Raw genomic sequence first — 14,865 nt, forward strand, 5'->3', positions numbered from 1 at the left:
CGCGGAGGAAGCGGCAAGGCAGATCCACGCTGCCCAGCACCGAGCTGGGAAGCCAGCACTGCCAGCGTGGCCTTTAGCAGTCGCAGAGGAAGCGGAGGGGCGGATGCACGCCGCTCAGCGTTAAGCCGTGAAGCCGGGGCTGTCAGCAGCAGTTCCAGCTGTCAGTAAGGGAGAGGAGGGGCAGACCCAACCCGCCCGACGTGTGGCCACTGAGCTGGAGCGGCCGTGGATTACAGAAGCCGGCGAAGGCGTGGAGGGGCGTAACCACCACGCCCCATGCAGAGCCACCGAGCTCGGGCAGACAACGTGGTCTCCGACCGGAGGCAAGAGGGAGACGGAGCACATCCACGTTGCCCAGCGAGGACTCTCTGGGCCAACGTGGCCTACAGGGATTGTGGTCGCAGACGGAGACGCACAGGAGTGACTACACGCCATCCAATACGGTGCCCGCACGTTCTGGCGCAGCGAGCAAGGACGGCCGCCACGGATGCGGGGAACCGGTTTGGAGTCAGGCGTCCGGGAATCACAATACTCAGTGGGCAGAGGGCGTGGATTAAGCCGGGGACTGGCCAAGGCAGATAGACCCCACGGGGTGGCCGGGCCATACGACGCAGGGGAGGAAACTATGGGAACCTCCCTAGACTGAGGATGAAAGCAGCAGGGGCTTACCCCACAGCACCCTGGTAAAAGGGGGACTGATACTTTGCTTCATAGTTTCATAGTTTCATAGTAGCTAGAGTCGGAAGGCACCTAGGTAGATCATCTAGTCCGACCCCCTGCCTTGGCAGGAAAGAGCACCGGGGTCAGATGACCCCGGCAAGGTGCTCCTCTAACTTCCTTTTAAAAATCCCCAGGCTAGGAGCCTGCACCACTTCCCCTGGAAGCTGGTTCCAGGCCCTAGCTGCCCTGACTGTGAAGTAGCGCCTCCTAATATCTAATCTAAACTTACCCTCCGCCAGCTTGTGACCGTTATTCCTGGTCACTCCTGGCAGCGCACGGGGGAACAGGGACTCCCCCAATACCTGCTGATCCCCCCTAACCAGTTTGTAGCAGGCCACAAGGTCCCCTCTTAACCTTCTCTCGTGGAGGCTAAACAGGTTCAGGTCCCGTAGCCTCTCCTCATAAGGCCTGCCCTGCTGACCCCTGATCATACGAGTGGCCCTCCTCTGAACTCTTCCCATATCGTCCACGTCCCTCTTGAAGCGCGGCGCCCAGAACTGGACGCAGTACTCCAGCTGCGGCCTGACCAGTGCCGCATAGAGGGGGAGGATCACCTCCCTGGACCTGCTCGAGATGCATCTGTGGATGCATGATAGGGTACGGTTGGCCTTCTTGACTGCCTCCCCACACTGCCGGCCCATGTTCATCGTGGAGTCAATGACGACTCCAAGATCCTTTTCCATCTCCGTGCTGGCAAGAGGGGAGTTCCCCAACCTGTAAGTGTGGTGCCGGTTCTTCTTCCCCATGTGCAACACCTTGCACTTGTCAGTGTTAAACCCCATCCTATTCTCATCCGCCCACCGTTGCAACCTGTCAAGGTCAGCTTGTAGCCTATTGCACCCTTCTAGTGCACCCACATCCCCCCACATCTTAGTGTCATCAGCAAACTTGAACAGGGTGCTTTCTACCCCGTCATCCAAGTCACTGATGAAGATGTTGAACAGTGCGGGCCCGAGGACCGAGCCCTGCGGAACCCCACTGCCCACGTCCTTCCAGGTCGAGAAGAACCCATCCACTACCATCCTCTGGGTGCGGCCCTCCAACCAGTTGGCGACCCATTTGACTGTGTGGGCATCGACACCACAGTCTCCCAGCTTTTTGATGAGGACAGGGTGAGAGACAGTGTCGAAAGCCTTCCGGAAGTCCAGAAAGACTACATCCACAGCAACCCCTGCGTCTAATGATTTGGTGACCTGATCGTAAAAGGCCACCAGGTTGGTCTGACAAGACCTGCCACTGATGAACCCATGTTGGTTGCCCCTGAGCATGCATTCCCCCACAAGGCCCTCCTGGATGTGTGCCAGGATAATTTTTTCAAAGAGCTTACCCGGGATTGAGGTAAGACTAACTGGCCTGTAATTTCCCGGGTCCTCTTTTTTTCCCTTTTTGAAGATAGGGACCACATTGGCCCTCTTCCAGTCCTCCGGCACCTCACCAGAGCACCACGAGTGCTCATAGAGCCGCGCCAGGGGTCCCGCAATGACCTCGGCCAGTTCCTGTAGAACCCTAGGGTGAAGATCGTCCGGACCAGTGGACTTGAACACGTCCAGCCTCTCCAGAAGTACCCTAACTAACTCCTCGCTAACCCCTGGCCCAGGCATGTCTCTCCCGGGGCCCAAGGGGGGCCCAGCAGGGAGGTGGCTGAACTGGTCCCTACTTAGGAAGACAGAGGCAAAGAAATCGTTAAATATGTTAGCTTGGTCATCTGGCGTGATGACTAAGTTGCCCATTGTGTCCTGCAGGGGCCCCACATTACCCGGGACCCTCTTTTTACCCCCTATGTATTTGAAGAAGGACTTCTTATTGTCCTTAATCCGGGAAGCTAGTCCTATCTCCATCTCTGCCTTGGCCCTCCTGACTGCCCCCCTACATCCTCGAGTGACTGTAACATAGTCCTTCTTGGTGATGACCCCATCTCTCCATTGGGTGTATGCCTCCCTTTTAGCAAGGAGACATTCCCGGATGCTCTTAGTGAGCCATGGGGGTTTATGTGCCCTCCTGCTCCCTTTGACCCTTGTTGGGATTACCTCCCTTTGGGCATGGAGGATCGTCTCCTTAAGGAGCAACCACTCACCTTCGACATCTGATTCCCTTCCCCTCTGGGTCCTCAGCGCTTCCCCAACGATCCTCCTTAGCTTGTTGAAGTCAGCCCTCCTAAAGTCTAGGGCTGTTGCCTTGCTGCAGCCCTTTGCCACCTTACGCTGGATGGTGAATTCCAGCAAGCGATGATCACTGTCTCCCAGGTGGCCCATCACCCGCAGCCCCCTCACCAGGTCATCACCCGTGGCCAGCACCAGGTCCAACAAGGCGTCTCCCCTGGTGGTACTGTGCACCTCCTGGGTTAGATGGAGGTCCTGCACTCTGGCTAAGAACCGACGTGAGCGATCAGACTTGGCTGACTGCTCCTCCCAGCAGATGTCTGGGAAGTTCAGGTCCCCCATGATGACCACATCCTTAGCCCTCACTGCCTCTGTGAGCTGACCTAAGAATTCCTGGTCGAGTTCTTCTCCCTGGTTGGGAGGTCTATAGTAGACTCCCACCGTTAAGTCTCTCTCCCCTGGACTGCCTTTTACTCTAACCCAGAGCACCTCAGAGTGCCCCCCCTCTACCCCCTTGCTAATTAACGAGGAAGTATATTCCTCCTTGATGTAGAGTGCTACTCCTCCACCTTTCCTTCCTATCCTGTCCCTCCTGTATAGCCTATAGCCCTTGACACTCACCGCCCAGTCATGCGATGAGTCCCACCACGTTTCTGTGATCCCTACTATGTCAGGGCTGGTGACAGCTAGGAGGAGGGTGAGTTCCTCCTGCTTCTTCCCCATACTTCGAGCATTCATGTAGAGGCATTTGAGGCCTCCAACGGTTGTGCCCACTGACCCCCTAGTCTTAGCAATGCCCCGTCCCCCATCACTTACCTGTTTCTCCCTTTTGACCATTGGTCTGGGCTCGCTGGCTGTTGCTGGGCCTGGTAGTTCATTGTCTCCTCCGCCCTCATCTTCCCCCTCCCCCAACGAGCCTAGTTTAAAGCCCGCCGAAGGAGGTTCACCAACCTGGAAGAGAACACACGCTTACCTTTAGGGGAAAGGTGGAGCCCATCCCATCCCAGCATGTCTCTCATCACGATGTGCCGGTCATGGCTGAGGAAGCCAAAGCCCACCTCGAAGCCCCATTCCTGTAGCCTCCAGTTGGTCTCCGCTATGCACATCTCGTGGCGTCTGCCTCGACCGCTCACTGGCAGGATGGAAGAGAAGACCGCCTGTGCGCCCATCACCCTCAGCACGCCTCCCAGAGCATGGTAGTCCTCCATCAGGCGATTAGGGGCTCTCCTGGCCGTATCGTTAGTACCCACATGGACAAGGACCATGGGGTAATAATCGGTGGGCTGGATGATGGACTGGAGCATCCCCTTCACATCCTGAATCTTCGCTCTGGGCAGGCAGTAGACCTCACGTGCTGAGGGATCCTGGCGACAGATGGGGCCCTCCGTACCTCTCAGGATGGAGTCAGCAATCACGATGACGCGACGCTTCCTCCTCTTAGGCCTCTTAACTCTTGCCGCCCGCACAGGACATTGTGCGTAAAGGGGAGCGGTGAGGACGCTCAACCCGGAGGACCGGGCGAGGGTATAGGGGAGGAGGAGCCCTCAGAAGTCCCCGCTGATCCACCTTCTCATTATTGGACACTTTGGCACGCGCCGCACAGGAAGATCCCACTGAACCGGAAGTTACATCAAAGTCATGGCATGCGAGCGTGGCGGGCGCAAAGACCAAGGGAGAAGAGAAAGAGACTGGTGACCTAAAGCGGGGACACGGGAACCGAGTCGCCTAACGAGGGACTGGACTTGTTCACAGCACCCTGCTCAAATTTGCTGATGACACTAAGATGTGGGGGGATGTGGGCACACTGGAAGGGAGGAACAGGCTACAATCAGACGTAGACAGGTTACAAGGGTGGGCGGATGATAATAGGATGGGTTTCAACACAGACAAGTGCAAGGTGATGCACCTGGGGAGGACCAACCGGCACCATACCTACAGGTTAAGGATCTCCCCTCTTGTCAGCACGGAGGCGGAAAAGGATTTTGGAGTCATCATTGACTCCAAGAGGAACATGGGCCGGCAGCGTGCGGAGGCAGTTAGAAAGGCCAACTGCACCTTCTCATGCATCCATAGTTGCATCTGGAGCAGGTCCAAGGAGGTGATCCTCCCCCTCTACGCAGCACTGGTCAGGCCGGAGCTGGAGTACTGTGTCTAGTTCTGGGCGCTGCACTTCAAGAGGGATGTGGACAGCGTGGAGAGGGTCCAGAGGAGGCCACTCGTATGGTCAGGGGTCAGCAGGGCAGGCCCTATGAGGAAAGGCTACGGGACCTGAACCTGTTGAGCCTCTACAAGAGAAGGCTGAGGGGGGATCTTGTGGCTTGTTATAAACTAGTCGGGGGGGATCAGCAGGCATTGGGGGAGTCCCTGTTCCCCTGAGCACCACCAGGAGTGACCAGGAATAACGGTCACAAGCTGGCAGAGAGTAGGTTTAGGTTAGATATCAGGAGGCACTACTTCACGGTCAGGGCGGCTAGGGTCTGGAACCAACTTCCAAGAGAAGTGGTGCAGGCTCCTACCCTGGGGGGTTTTAAGAGCAGGTTGGATGAACACCTTGCTGGGGTCTTGTGACCCCAGTAGTCTTTCCTGCCATGGCAAGGGGTCGGACTAGATGATCTGCTCAGGTCCTTTCTGACCCTAGAAACTATGAAACTATAAGATCAGCCGTGCAGTCACAGAGAAGGAGGGCTGAAGCGGCCTCCGGGGGTCACATCTAGTCCAGCCCTGCTCCAAGCAGGACCAGCCACAACTACATCATCCCAGCCCAGGTTTTGTCTACCCGGGTCTTCAACACCTCCAAGGATGGAGACTGCACCACCTCCCTGCAGAGCCTGCTCCAGTGCTTCCCCACCCGCCTCCTGAGACGAGTCTCCGTAATACTAACCCGAACTTCCCTTGATGCAACTTGAGACAGTTGCTCCTTGCTCTGTCACTTGTCACCTCTGAGAACAGTCCGTCCTCCTCGGAAGCACCCTTCAGGGAGCTGAAAGCTGTTATTAAATCCCCTCTCAGTCTGGTATTTTCCAACTGAAATAAACCCAACTCCCTCAGCCTCTTCTCACGAGTCATATTCCCCAACTCCCTCCCTATTGTCGTTGCCCTCTCTCTAATCTCTTCACATCCTTTCTGTTACGGGTGGCCCAGCACTGAATGCAATACTCCAGCTGTGCCCTCCCCAGTGCTGAACAGGGGGCAAGAATCGCTTCCCTTCCCCTACTAGCAACACTCCTACCAATGCAGCCCAGGATGCCATTACCTTTCTTTGCAACAAGGACACACTGCTGGCTCCTCTTCAACTTCCTGTCCCCTGTCACTCCCAGGTCCTTTTCTGCAGAGCTGCTGTCCAGCCCGTTCCCCCGCCAGCCCGCACCGGTGCATGGGACTGCTCTGTCCTAGGTGCAGGACTTTGCACTTGTCTTTATTGAACCTCATGAGATTGCTTTTTCCATAGATTCATAGATGTAGGGTCAGAACAGACCTTGCAGATCTAGTCAGACCCAGTGCCCTTGGCTGGAGAGAAAACCAGGCTCAAATCACCCCAGCTAGGTAGTCGTCAAGTCCTCTTAAAGACCCCAAGCTAGGAGCCAGCACCACTTCCCTTGAAAGCTGCTTCCAGATCCTAGCCGCCCTGACAGTGAAGTAGTGCCTCCTGATGTCTAGTCTGAATGAACTCTCTAACAACTTCTGGCCGTTATTCCTTGTTACTCTGGGAGGCGCTCAGGGGAACAAGGTGTCTTCCCCTAATAAGTTTATAGACAGCCACCAGGTCCTGTCTCAGCCTTCTCTTATGCAGGCTAAACAGGTTCAGGTCCCGTAGCCTCTCCTCGTAGGGTCTGCCCAATCCTCCAATTTGTCTGGGTCACTCTGAACCCTAGCACTACCCTCCAGCATATCTACTACTCTCTCAGCTTGGGCTGGCACATGAGTTTGTACGGCAGTTTGCACAAGGGGGCACATGAAGGGGCTACCCATGAGCACTCCCAGTCCTGTGTTGCCCCCCGGCTGCTCCATGCACAGCACAACACAGCACAGCCCTGGCAACCAAAGCCCGCCCCACTCTAAGGAAAGCCATCCGGCATTGAACACCAGGTAAAGGGGACAAGGAACCAACCCTCCCCAGCTCCACTGAGGGACCCTGGGAATCCCCAGCCACTGGGGAAGCCAGGTAGCTAGGGGATCCCTCTATACACACCTGTTTGAGCCTGCCTGTTAAACCACAGCAGCAGCAGCAAGAGCTGGTGAGGACCACGTGGGGACATTAACACCCGCCTGATCTCCTACTTACACAAACACCCAGGCAGCCCTGGGACCAGGGTCACAGCCAGAGCCCTGCACCCCAGGCGGCGGGGGATACCTGGCACATCTGCTGGATGCTGGGATCAGAGGCACGGGCACTCCCACTTGTGGCATGTGCAGCTGGTGGGGACCCCGGGGGGCCAGGTGAAGGAGCTACAAGGGAGGTGCGCAGGCTGCGACTTTGTCAGGGAACACGAAGCAGAAATTGATGCTTACTGCCAGGCCCTGCACCTGGAGAAGGATGCCGGGCAGAAGAGGGGGCCTCAACAAGGTGCCCCAACAGATAGGGGGTAGAAACTGGTCACGTCACGACGTGCATAAATTGCCCCACCAAGAACTCAACACCTACAAAGCCCTCACACCATCGACGGATGATGCAAGACCAACCAACCCCAGCAAGGCAAAAACATAGTGTGATAGTAGGGTGGGAGACTCCCTGCTGTGGGGCACAGAGGGTGCCGTTTGTCATCCAGACCCCCTTGCTCATGAGCTCTGCTACCTTCCAGCAGCCAGGATTAGAGATGTTACGGCAACACTCCCTAAACCGGTCCACCCCTTTGAGCACTACCCGATAGTCCTTGATCACGTGGACACCAATGACACGCTGAGAAGAAGCCCTGGGAGGATCATGGGGGACAACAAGTCCATGGGGGTGAAGCTCAAGTACCTTCACCCTCCTTAATCTGCTGTGCAGTGTTTGGGGCAGGCACACACTGCTGGGCTCAGCTGTGCCCTCCCTGTGACGGCTGGGCTGGGGGCAACGGGGCCTGTCCTGTCATCATCAGTCATTTCCAGTTCACATACTACAGGTAGGGCCTGAGTCAGAGCCAACAACCCTCCTAACTGTGCCCATCAAGGGGTACCACAGGACTGAGACTGCAGGTTGTCAGGTTGCACTTCTGGGAGAGTGGTTGACCTGCGATACAAACATTTGCTGCACAGGCACAGCCCCGTCTAGCTGCTGTGGGAGCCATATCCCGACTCAGGCCGTGCAGCCATGGGCTGCTGCCAGCCGCAGCTGCACTCAATTTGCTGTGCACAAATCAACTCTGAAGCAATATACCCCAATGGTTTTTGCTCCACGGCACACCTTCAAACAACAGTGCTCAGGAGCAAAGATCTCTGGAGCAACAAGTTCCAGACTTCGTTTGTGTGCACTGATTGCACACACAGACACACCCACACTGACTGAGTTCATCTCACCAGTAACTCTGCATGTCTATGGGGGAGGGAAAGGCCCCTCCCTGGGCTGGGGAAGAAGCTCAGCAATACACGGACCTTATCTAAAGATGAGGAAATTTGGGGAGGGACATTTGTATGATACCTTCCCTCTAAATGTGTTGAACTAGGCGAGGCGCAATAGGAAATATTTGGCACCTTGTTCTCACTACACCACTGCAAGGTGCAATGGACTTAGGATACGTGGCCCATTGGGCACCTGCAGCAGGCACAAGTGCCCTAAGGGCCCCTGCCTGATGCTGATGCCACTGTATACCGGGCTGTGCATCTTGTGGGATTGTGGGGGGTCCCCACACCCCCACCCTCCCTCACACCCACACGCTGCCCAGTCGAGCTCCCTGCTGCCACTGCCCCCTCCCCCACGTGCAGGCTCCGCACTGCCACCAGCCCCAGCCCCATGGTCTGCAATCCCGCTCAGCAGCAGCCCCTGCCGCTTCCCTACCTGCTTCTCAGAGCCAGCAAGAGACTAGAAAGCAGAGCAGGGCCCCGGGGCCCCCACCTGCAAGCTGCGCTGACAGGGCCAGGTCCTTCCACCCACAAGAGTGTGAGCGATGTGCAAGAAGGGACGTTTGGGCTTTGTGTACATGTAGGCACCTCGCTGTCACCCTCATGGGTGGAAGGTCTGGGTGGAGCACGGGTACCCATGACAGGTAGTCTGCGTACCAAAGACTGGGACCCACCATCATAGAGATGATGTCCCAAAGCAAAGAGTGGGTCGTGAAGGCCTCAAGGAGGAGTGGCACAGAGCAGAAAACAGCCAGGATGTACCTCTGAGAAGGGATCTGCCATCCATGGGGTAAAAGAGGGGAGCGCCTCCCTTAGTCACTGCATCACTCCTCTTGCCCTCCCGTCTCGCTGTACCCTGCAGCCCACAGCACGCTCCTGCTCTCTCCATCCAGGGGAGCTGGCAAGGGCATTCATGGGCAGTGGCAGCAACCCCAGGCCCTTAAGCAGCCACCCATGCCCCACCCCAGCCCCTCTGCCAAAGGCTTTGCTCCCCACTGCTGTCTCTGCTCATGGCCAGGGCCTGCTCAGAGCTCTCCTGTCCCGCTCCTGTCCCAGGGGAATAGACTCCTGCAACTGCCTCTGGTGTAAAGGCTGTGCTCTGTGGGCTCTTGTCTCTGACCTCTGCCCCCAGCATCTGCACATGGGGTCTCTCGCTCATGCCCGCCTTGCTTGTTCCCTGACTCGGGGGCAGTCACAGGCACCTATCTCAGCAGGAGCCCAAGTAAAGCCCAGCTACCTCTGTGTGAACACGCTCCCCTGTCTTCCGCACACTACAACAGAGCAGGGACTCCCAGGGAGGGCGGTCTCCCTCCCTACCATCCTCCCTCCCTGGGGGGAGCAGTGGGAGGGGCAGACTCCCTGCCAGGGGCCAGTCCGCAGATGGGTGCACCGGTCCCCTGGGACTACTATTTGCTTTTAGAGAATGATGGGGAATGCACAGGCTCCAAGGCTGATGCAAGATCACCTCCTCCTCATCTCCTTCCCCTGCATGGGGCCTGACTTCTACCGGAGGTGTTTCTTCTTAACCCCTCCCCACAATCAAACCTTGTGGGCCAGCCTCTGGGCTCTGGACTCCCACTGTTCCCTACAATAGACAAAGGCTGAATGAAATCTTTCTGTAGTCCACCAGCATGAGGGTGCTTGTCTGAATGCACCACTGGTGGGTGCTGAGCAGGCAGACATCTCCACACCCTTCCTGCACTGCTGGCTGAATTAGGGATGCTTCTGGGTGTGGATGTACTGATTCCAGGATGGGTGGGAGAGATGGGTGAAGCTTTTCCAATACTCAGGGCACCCATGTAGCTTCTCCCTGTGTAGATACACTGGTGTGTGGCACAACCTGGAGGAGTAGGTGAAGTTCTTCCTACACTAAAAGCACTGATGTGGCTTCTCTTCTTTATGGATGTGCTGGTGCTGGGCCAGGTTGGAGTAGTGTGTGAAGCTCTTCCCACATACAGAGCACCGATGTGGCTTCTCCCCTGTGTGGATGAGCTGGTGTTGAGCCAGCTTGGACGGGGAGATGAAGCTCTTCCCACACACAGAGCAAGGATGACGCTTCTCCCGTGTGTGCATGCACCTGTGCCTGGCCAGGGTGGAGGGCTGCCTGAAGCTCTTCCCACACCTTGTGCAGCAGTGAGGCTGCTGCCCCCTCTGCACAGTGAGGCAGCTCAACCTCTTCCCACACTTGGTGCCACCATGGGACTTCTCCCCAGCATGCTTTATCTTGTGGAGAGCCAGGTGCAACGGGCAGCTAAACCTTTTTCTGCACTGAAGGCAGGGGTGGGCTTTCCCCTTGGGTTTGGTGGTGGGCTCCTGCTGCCATCCGAGGCCATCCCCACTGCCTTGGTTTGCATGCAGCCTCTCTCTATAGTGGACCTTTGTTCTCTGCCTCTTCAGGCGTCGCAGCACCACAAATTCTTCCCTGCACCTCAGGCTGTTTCTGGCTTCTTTCCCTTCTTCACTCCAATGCCCAGCTAGAGATGGGACCTCGTTCACTGCTATATTCTCCTGTCTTGGGGGCATTCCCTGACCCTTTTGCCACTGGTCCTTTGCTGGGCTCAGGGAAGCCCATGGTGGCTCCAGCTTTCCAGGCCCTTCCTCAGGAGCCTGCTCCCCAGTTCTGCTCAGCAACCAGGCATGTCCTGCATTGGAGGAAAAACATCAAGTTAGTCCCTGCCCTAATGCCAAGGGGCAAACACTGTTATTCCTTCTGTAGGGATGGGCCTCAGAGCAAGACTGGACCTTGGCACTTGGGTTTCCTCAGGAAAATTCAGAGCTTCTGCCAAAATCCCAAGTGATGGGAGTGAGGCAGTGCCAGGTCTCCATGCCAGTCTCATCTTCCCTACCTGGTGGAGTTAGGAATCAGACTCTCAAGGTTTCTGACCCAGCTCTCAGCCCCATCACCCAGCGCCCTCCTGCAAGAAACATGTGGGACATGTGCATTTGGACTGTACCTGAAAGGCTTCATCTTTTAACAGGATGAGGATAAGACCAGAGGGATCTGCTCAAAGAAAAAATGAGGCTCTCAAAGGGCTGCTGTATCCCACAGCACTGGTGGGCCCAGGAGGAGATGGTGCTGAACCCTCCACCTGACTGGGCTGACACGCTCCACAAGCCCCAGTGCTTTGGTGAGACCCATCTGCACTGCTTGCCCATGATCTCCGCCAGTCCTGAAAGCAGCATCTTGGTATAAGGATGAACAGCCTCAGGTTGCATTTCTGAGGCTTGTCACCAGTCAGGAGTGTGTAGTGAGCACTGCTGTACACTGCTTAGTAGCAAAAGCCATCATGTTTCACGCACTGTCCTTCCAAGAAATGTCCTGAGAGTGGAGGATTGAGAGCTGTGGTCTCCCTTGTGGAAGGAGCAGCACGGTGCTTCCTACCCCTTTCTAGGGCAGTATCAAGTGCAGGGAATGAGCCCATGGAGCTTTCCTCTGCTAATGAATCCCAGGCAGCCTGCACATCACTGGAAGCTGCACTGGGACAAAGGCCTTGGCATGAACCCACACACAGTCTCTGGGCTGAGCATCAGGCTTTGTGACACTCAGCACCACAAAGAGGAAATGGCACAGGGGAGATTCTGGTGCAAACAGTGGAGGATTCACTTCACCCCAAAAAATGAAATCTTCTGAATCCCACCCACATCAAGCCCAAGAGCAGGATTACACACGTGCTGTACTCCAGGTCAACTGGACCAGGAGACACCAGGGACAGTCCCAGCCTCTCTCTCGTCCAACAGAAATGGCTGGGGGGTGCAAAAAGCCCAGAAGTGAGAGACTGTGCCCATGAGGGTGAAGATAACCAGGGAAGAAGAACCAAAAGATTAGTCCTGTGTAAGTCCTGAAAACTATACTCCCCTAGGACTGGTTAGTGTGGTGAAGTACTTGTGGCAGGGCAGGCTCTACAAAATGTTACATGTTGCCACCCCTGAGAAAGGCGAGTGCAGAGCACCTGAAAACCTTGGCTTCCGCTTCCTTGTGGGTTACTCTTGCCTGGGAAAATGATAGGGGTGCCTACCCCAACCGAAAACCCCTGGTGAAAGGCAAGGAAGGAAGATGTATGACAGGGTACACCTTGCAGAAGCTTTCACTCAAAATAGAAAAGATTGCTAAAAAAGCACCCTCTCAAGCTGCAAAAAGGGGAATCAGTGAAGGAGCTCCATCAGGGCCTGGGCCAGGGCCAGGGCCAGCCACAGTGTCAAAAGGGATCCCATGACATGAATTAACTTTAAGGGGGTTAAGCCTGTCCCTTTTCTGTCTTTTTTTTCCCAGGATGTGGACCAGCAGTGAATCATCAAGAAGTTCCCATGGTACAAAGAAGATTCAAGCTTAGTTGTGTTCTGCATAGTAATTGTTCTGCTTGCTCGGCTGTGTTTGTGTACTGTTATTGGTCTAAGTGACTGTGATGTTAACTATGCTAGACAAGGAAATGCAAGCACAGCTTCTGGACAGGTTCTGGAATATCTTCAAAATGGTACATTCCTGGAGTATGGTAACCAGGGCATCCAAAATATCAGTAACGTCAGAGATCGAGAAGGACGGATTGACCGTTTGTTTGTATTCTCATCCTTTTGGTGGTTTCCTTTTGACCCTTATCTACAATGGACAGCAATACATTTGAAACAACAAGCAAAGTATTGCCCACTGTATAAAAGGGGCAGAATTCATGAGAACACCTCTGGTCCCAAACAGCTCTGATCATGGGATGTTTCTCTGGTCTAAACAGCCGTAAATATCATAGAAAATATCATAGAAAACCATCATTTGAGTACTGGAAGACCTTAAAAAAAACTTACCCATAATTATCAGTGGTGAAAAACTGTTCAGCTGGTAAGGAACTTAAGGATTAGACAATTTGGCATGAGAAAGTTATTGAAGTAGTGGACAAACACAGGAAGAGGGTGTTGTGTGCATGCTGTTATTCAGGGGAATTGAGGGGAGGTCGTGCAATTTCTACGTGAACAGCGGGAAAGCCAGAAACAAACACCTCCCATGCCCAGCAGAGGACACGAGGCCGGCTCCACCAAACACTGCTGCTGTAGAGTCTAAAGGAGCTACTTGTCATGTTGTATTGCAGGGAAGAACTTGTAATAATTACTATTAAAGTTTACTTGATATTAAATCAGGAAGGGGCCATGTCAAACATTGGGGTCTTTGGCAAAAAGACGACTGACAGTTTCCACACTTTGAATTTCGGGGCGTGGAACAACACCCATCTCCACACATGGCTAAGCACAATAGCATAAGCTATTTGAGGTCAGCACCTTGGGATGGCAGCACAGGGTCTGCAGTTTCCAGGCTCCCTTTCACCCTGGGCATGGAGCGTTTGTGAGAGGGGAGTTGGGTGGAGGGGACAGCCACAACTCACCTGGTCGCAGGTCCTCCGACCTCAAGATTCCCCCACAGTCCTCATCATCACAGACCCACAGCTCCACCTGTCCTCGCTGGATGAGGCAGATCAAGTCTGGGGCAGGGCTTCGATATCCTGCTTGGGCAGTGGTTAAAGTGAGTTTATGCACTGAAACTAGATGCAGAATAAGCCATGAAAATTTGGAGACTGGAGCCAATGAACTCAAGGATTAGACTAAGGACTTGAAGGACAAGGGAGGATGGATATATAGGCTGAAAGGGAAGGCATAGCAGGGAGAAGAGGATGGTCCTTGTCATCCAGGTGTTGGACATACGATCGTAGGAAAGCAAACACCAGTAGGAAAGCAAATTGCCTGTACAGTTCCAGGCAAATGAGTGGAAATGAGTTTGGACAGGACAAACTAGGCAAGAGAGGGAGGAAATCAGAATAATTGCCCAAGGAACAGCTCTTAGTGCATTTTGAGGCACAATGAATGGCAAATAGTTTCATAGTTGGTCGTGTCAGAAGGGACCTGAGCAGATAATCAAGTCCAACCCCCTGCCATGGCAGGAAAGAGCACTGGAGACAAACGACCCCAGCAAAGTGATTGTCAAACCTTGTCTTAAAGCCCCCCAGGGTAGGAGCCAGCACCACTTCTCTTGGAAGTTGGTTCCAGATCCTACCCGCCCTAACAGTGAAATCGCACCTCCTGATGTCTAGTCTGAATCTCCCCTCTGCCAGCCATTATTCCTGGTCACTCCTGGTAGCTCTCGGGGGAACAGGGACTTCCCCAATGCCTGCTGATCCCCTCTGACTAGTTTGCAACAGGCCACTAGATCCCCCTCAGCCTTCTCTTCTGGAGGCTGAACAGGTTTAGGTCCCTTCACCTGTCCTCTTAGGGCCTGCCCTGCTGTCCCCTGATCATGCGAGTGGCCTCCTCTGGACCCTCTCCATCTTGTCCACATCCCTCTTGAAGTGTGGTGCCCAGAGCTGGATGCAGTACTCCAGCTGCGGCCTGACCAGTGTCGCACAGACGGGGAGGATCACCTCCCTGGACCTGCTTGTGATGCATCTGTGGATGCATGACAGAGTATGGTTCTCCTTCCTGAAAGCGTCCCCACGCTGCCGGCCCACGTTCATCTTGGCAACAATGATGACTC

The 14,865-nt window shown here is 54.9% G+C and overlaps 1 protein-coding gene across 1 annotated transcript; it reads right to left on the minus strand.

Annotated features, from left to right (window-relative positions):
* Positions 1–120: 120 nt before the first annotated feature.
* On the minus strand, positions 121–13,918 carry LOC149875698 (uncharacterized). The gene is made up of 3 exons (XM_090031497.1): positions 13,724–13,918; positions 2,048–10,999; positions 121–158 (listed from the first exon to the last, which is right to left on the minus strand). Exons 2-3 carry the CDS (start codon positions 3,654–3,656, stop codon positions 121–123), a joined length of 1,647 nt encoding a protein of 548 aa, XP_089887623.1. The 5' UTR covers positions 3,657–10,999; positions 13,724–13,918.
* Between the last annotated feature and the right edge of the window lie 947 nt (positions 13,919–14,865).

The sequence above is a fragment of the Crocodylus siamensis genome, chromosome 1 (assembly GCF_052110815.1).
Source record: "Crocodylus siamensis isolate JL-2025a chromosome 1, ASM5211081v1, whole genome shotgun sequence".
Taxonomy (NCBI): Eukaryota; Metazoa; Chordata; order Crocodylia; family Crocodylidae; genus Crocodylus; species Crocodylus siamensis.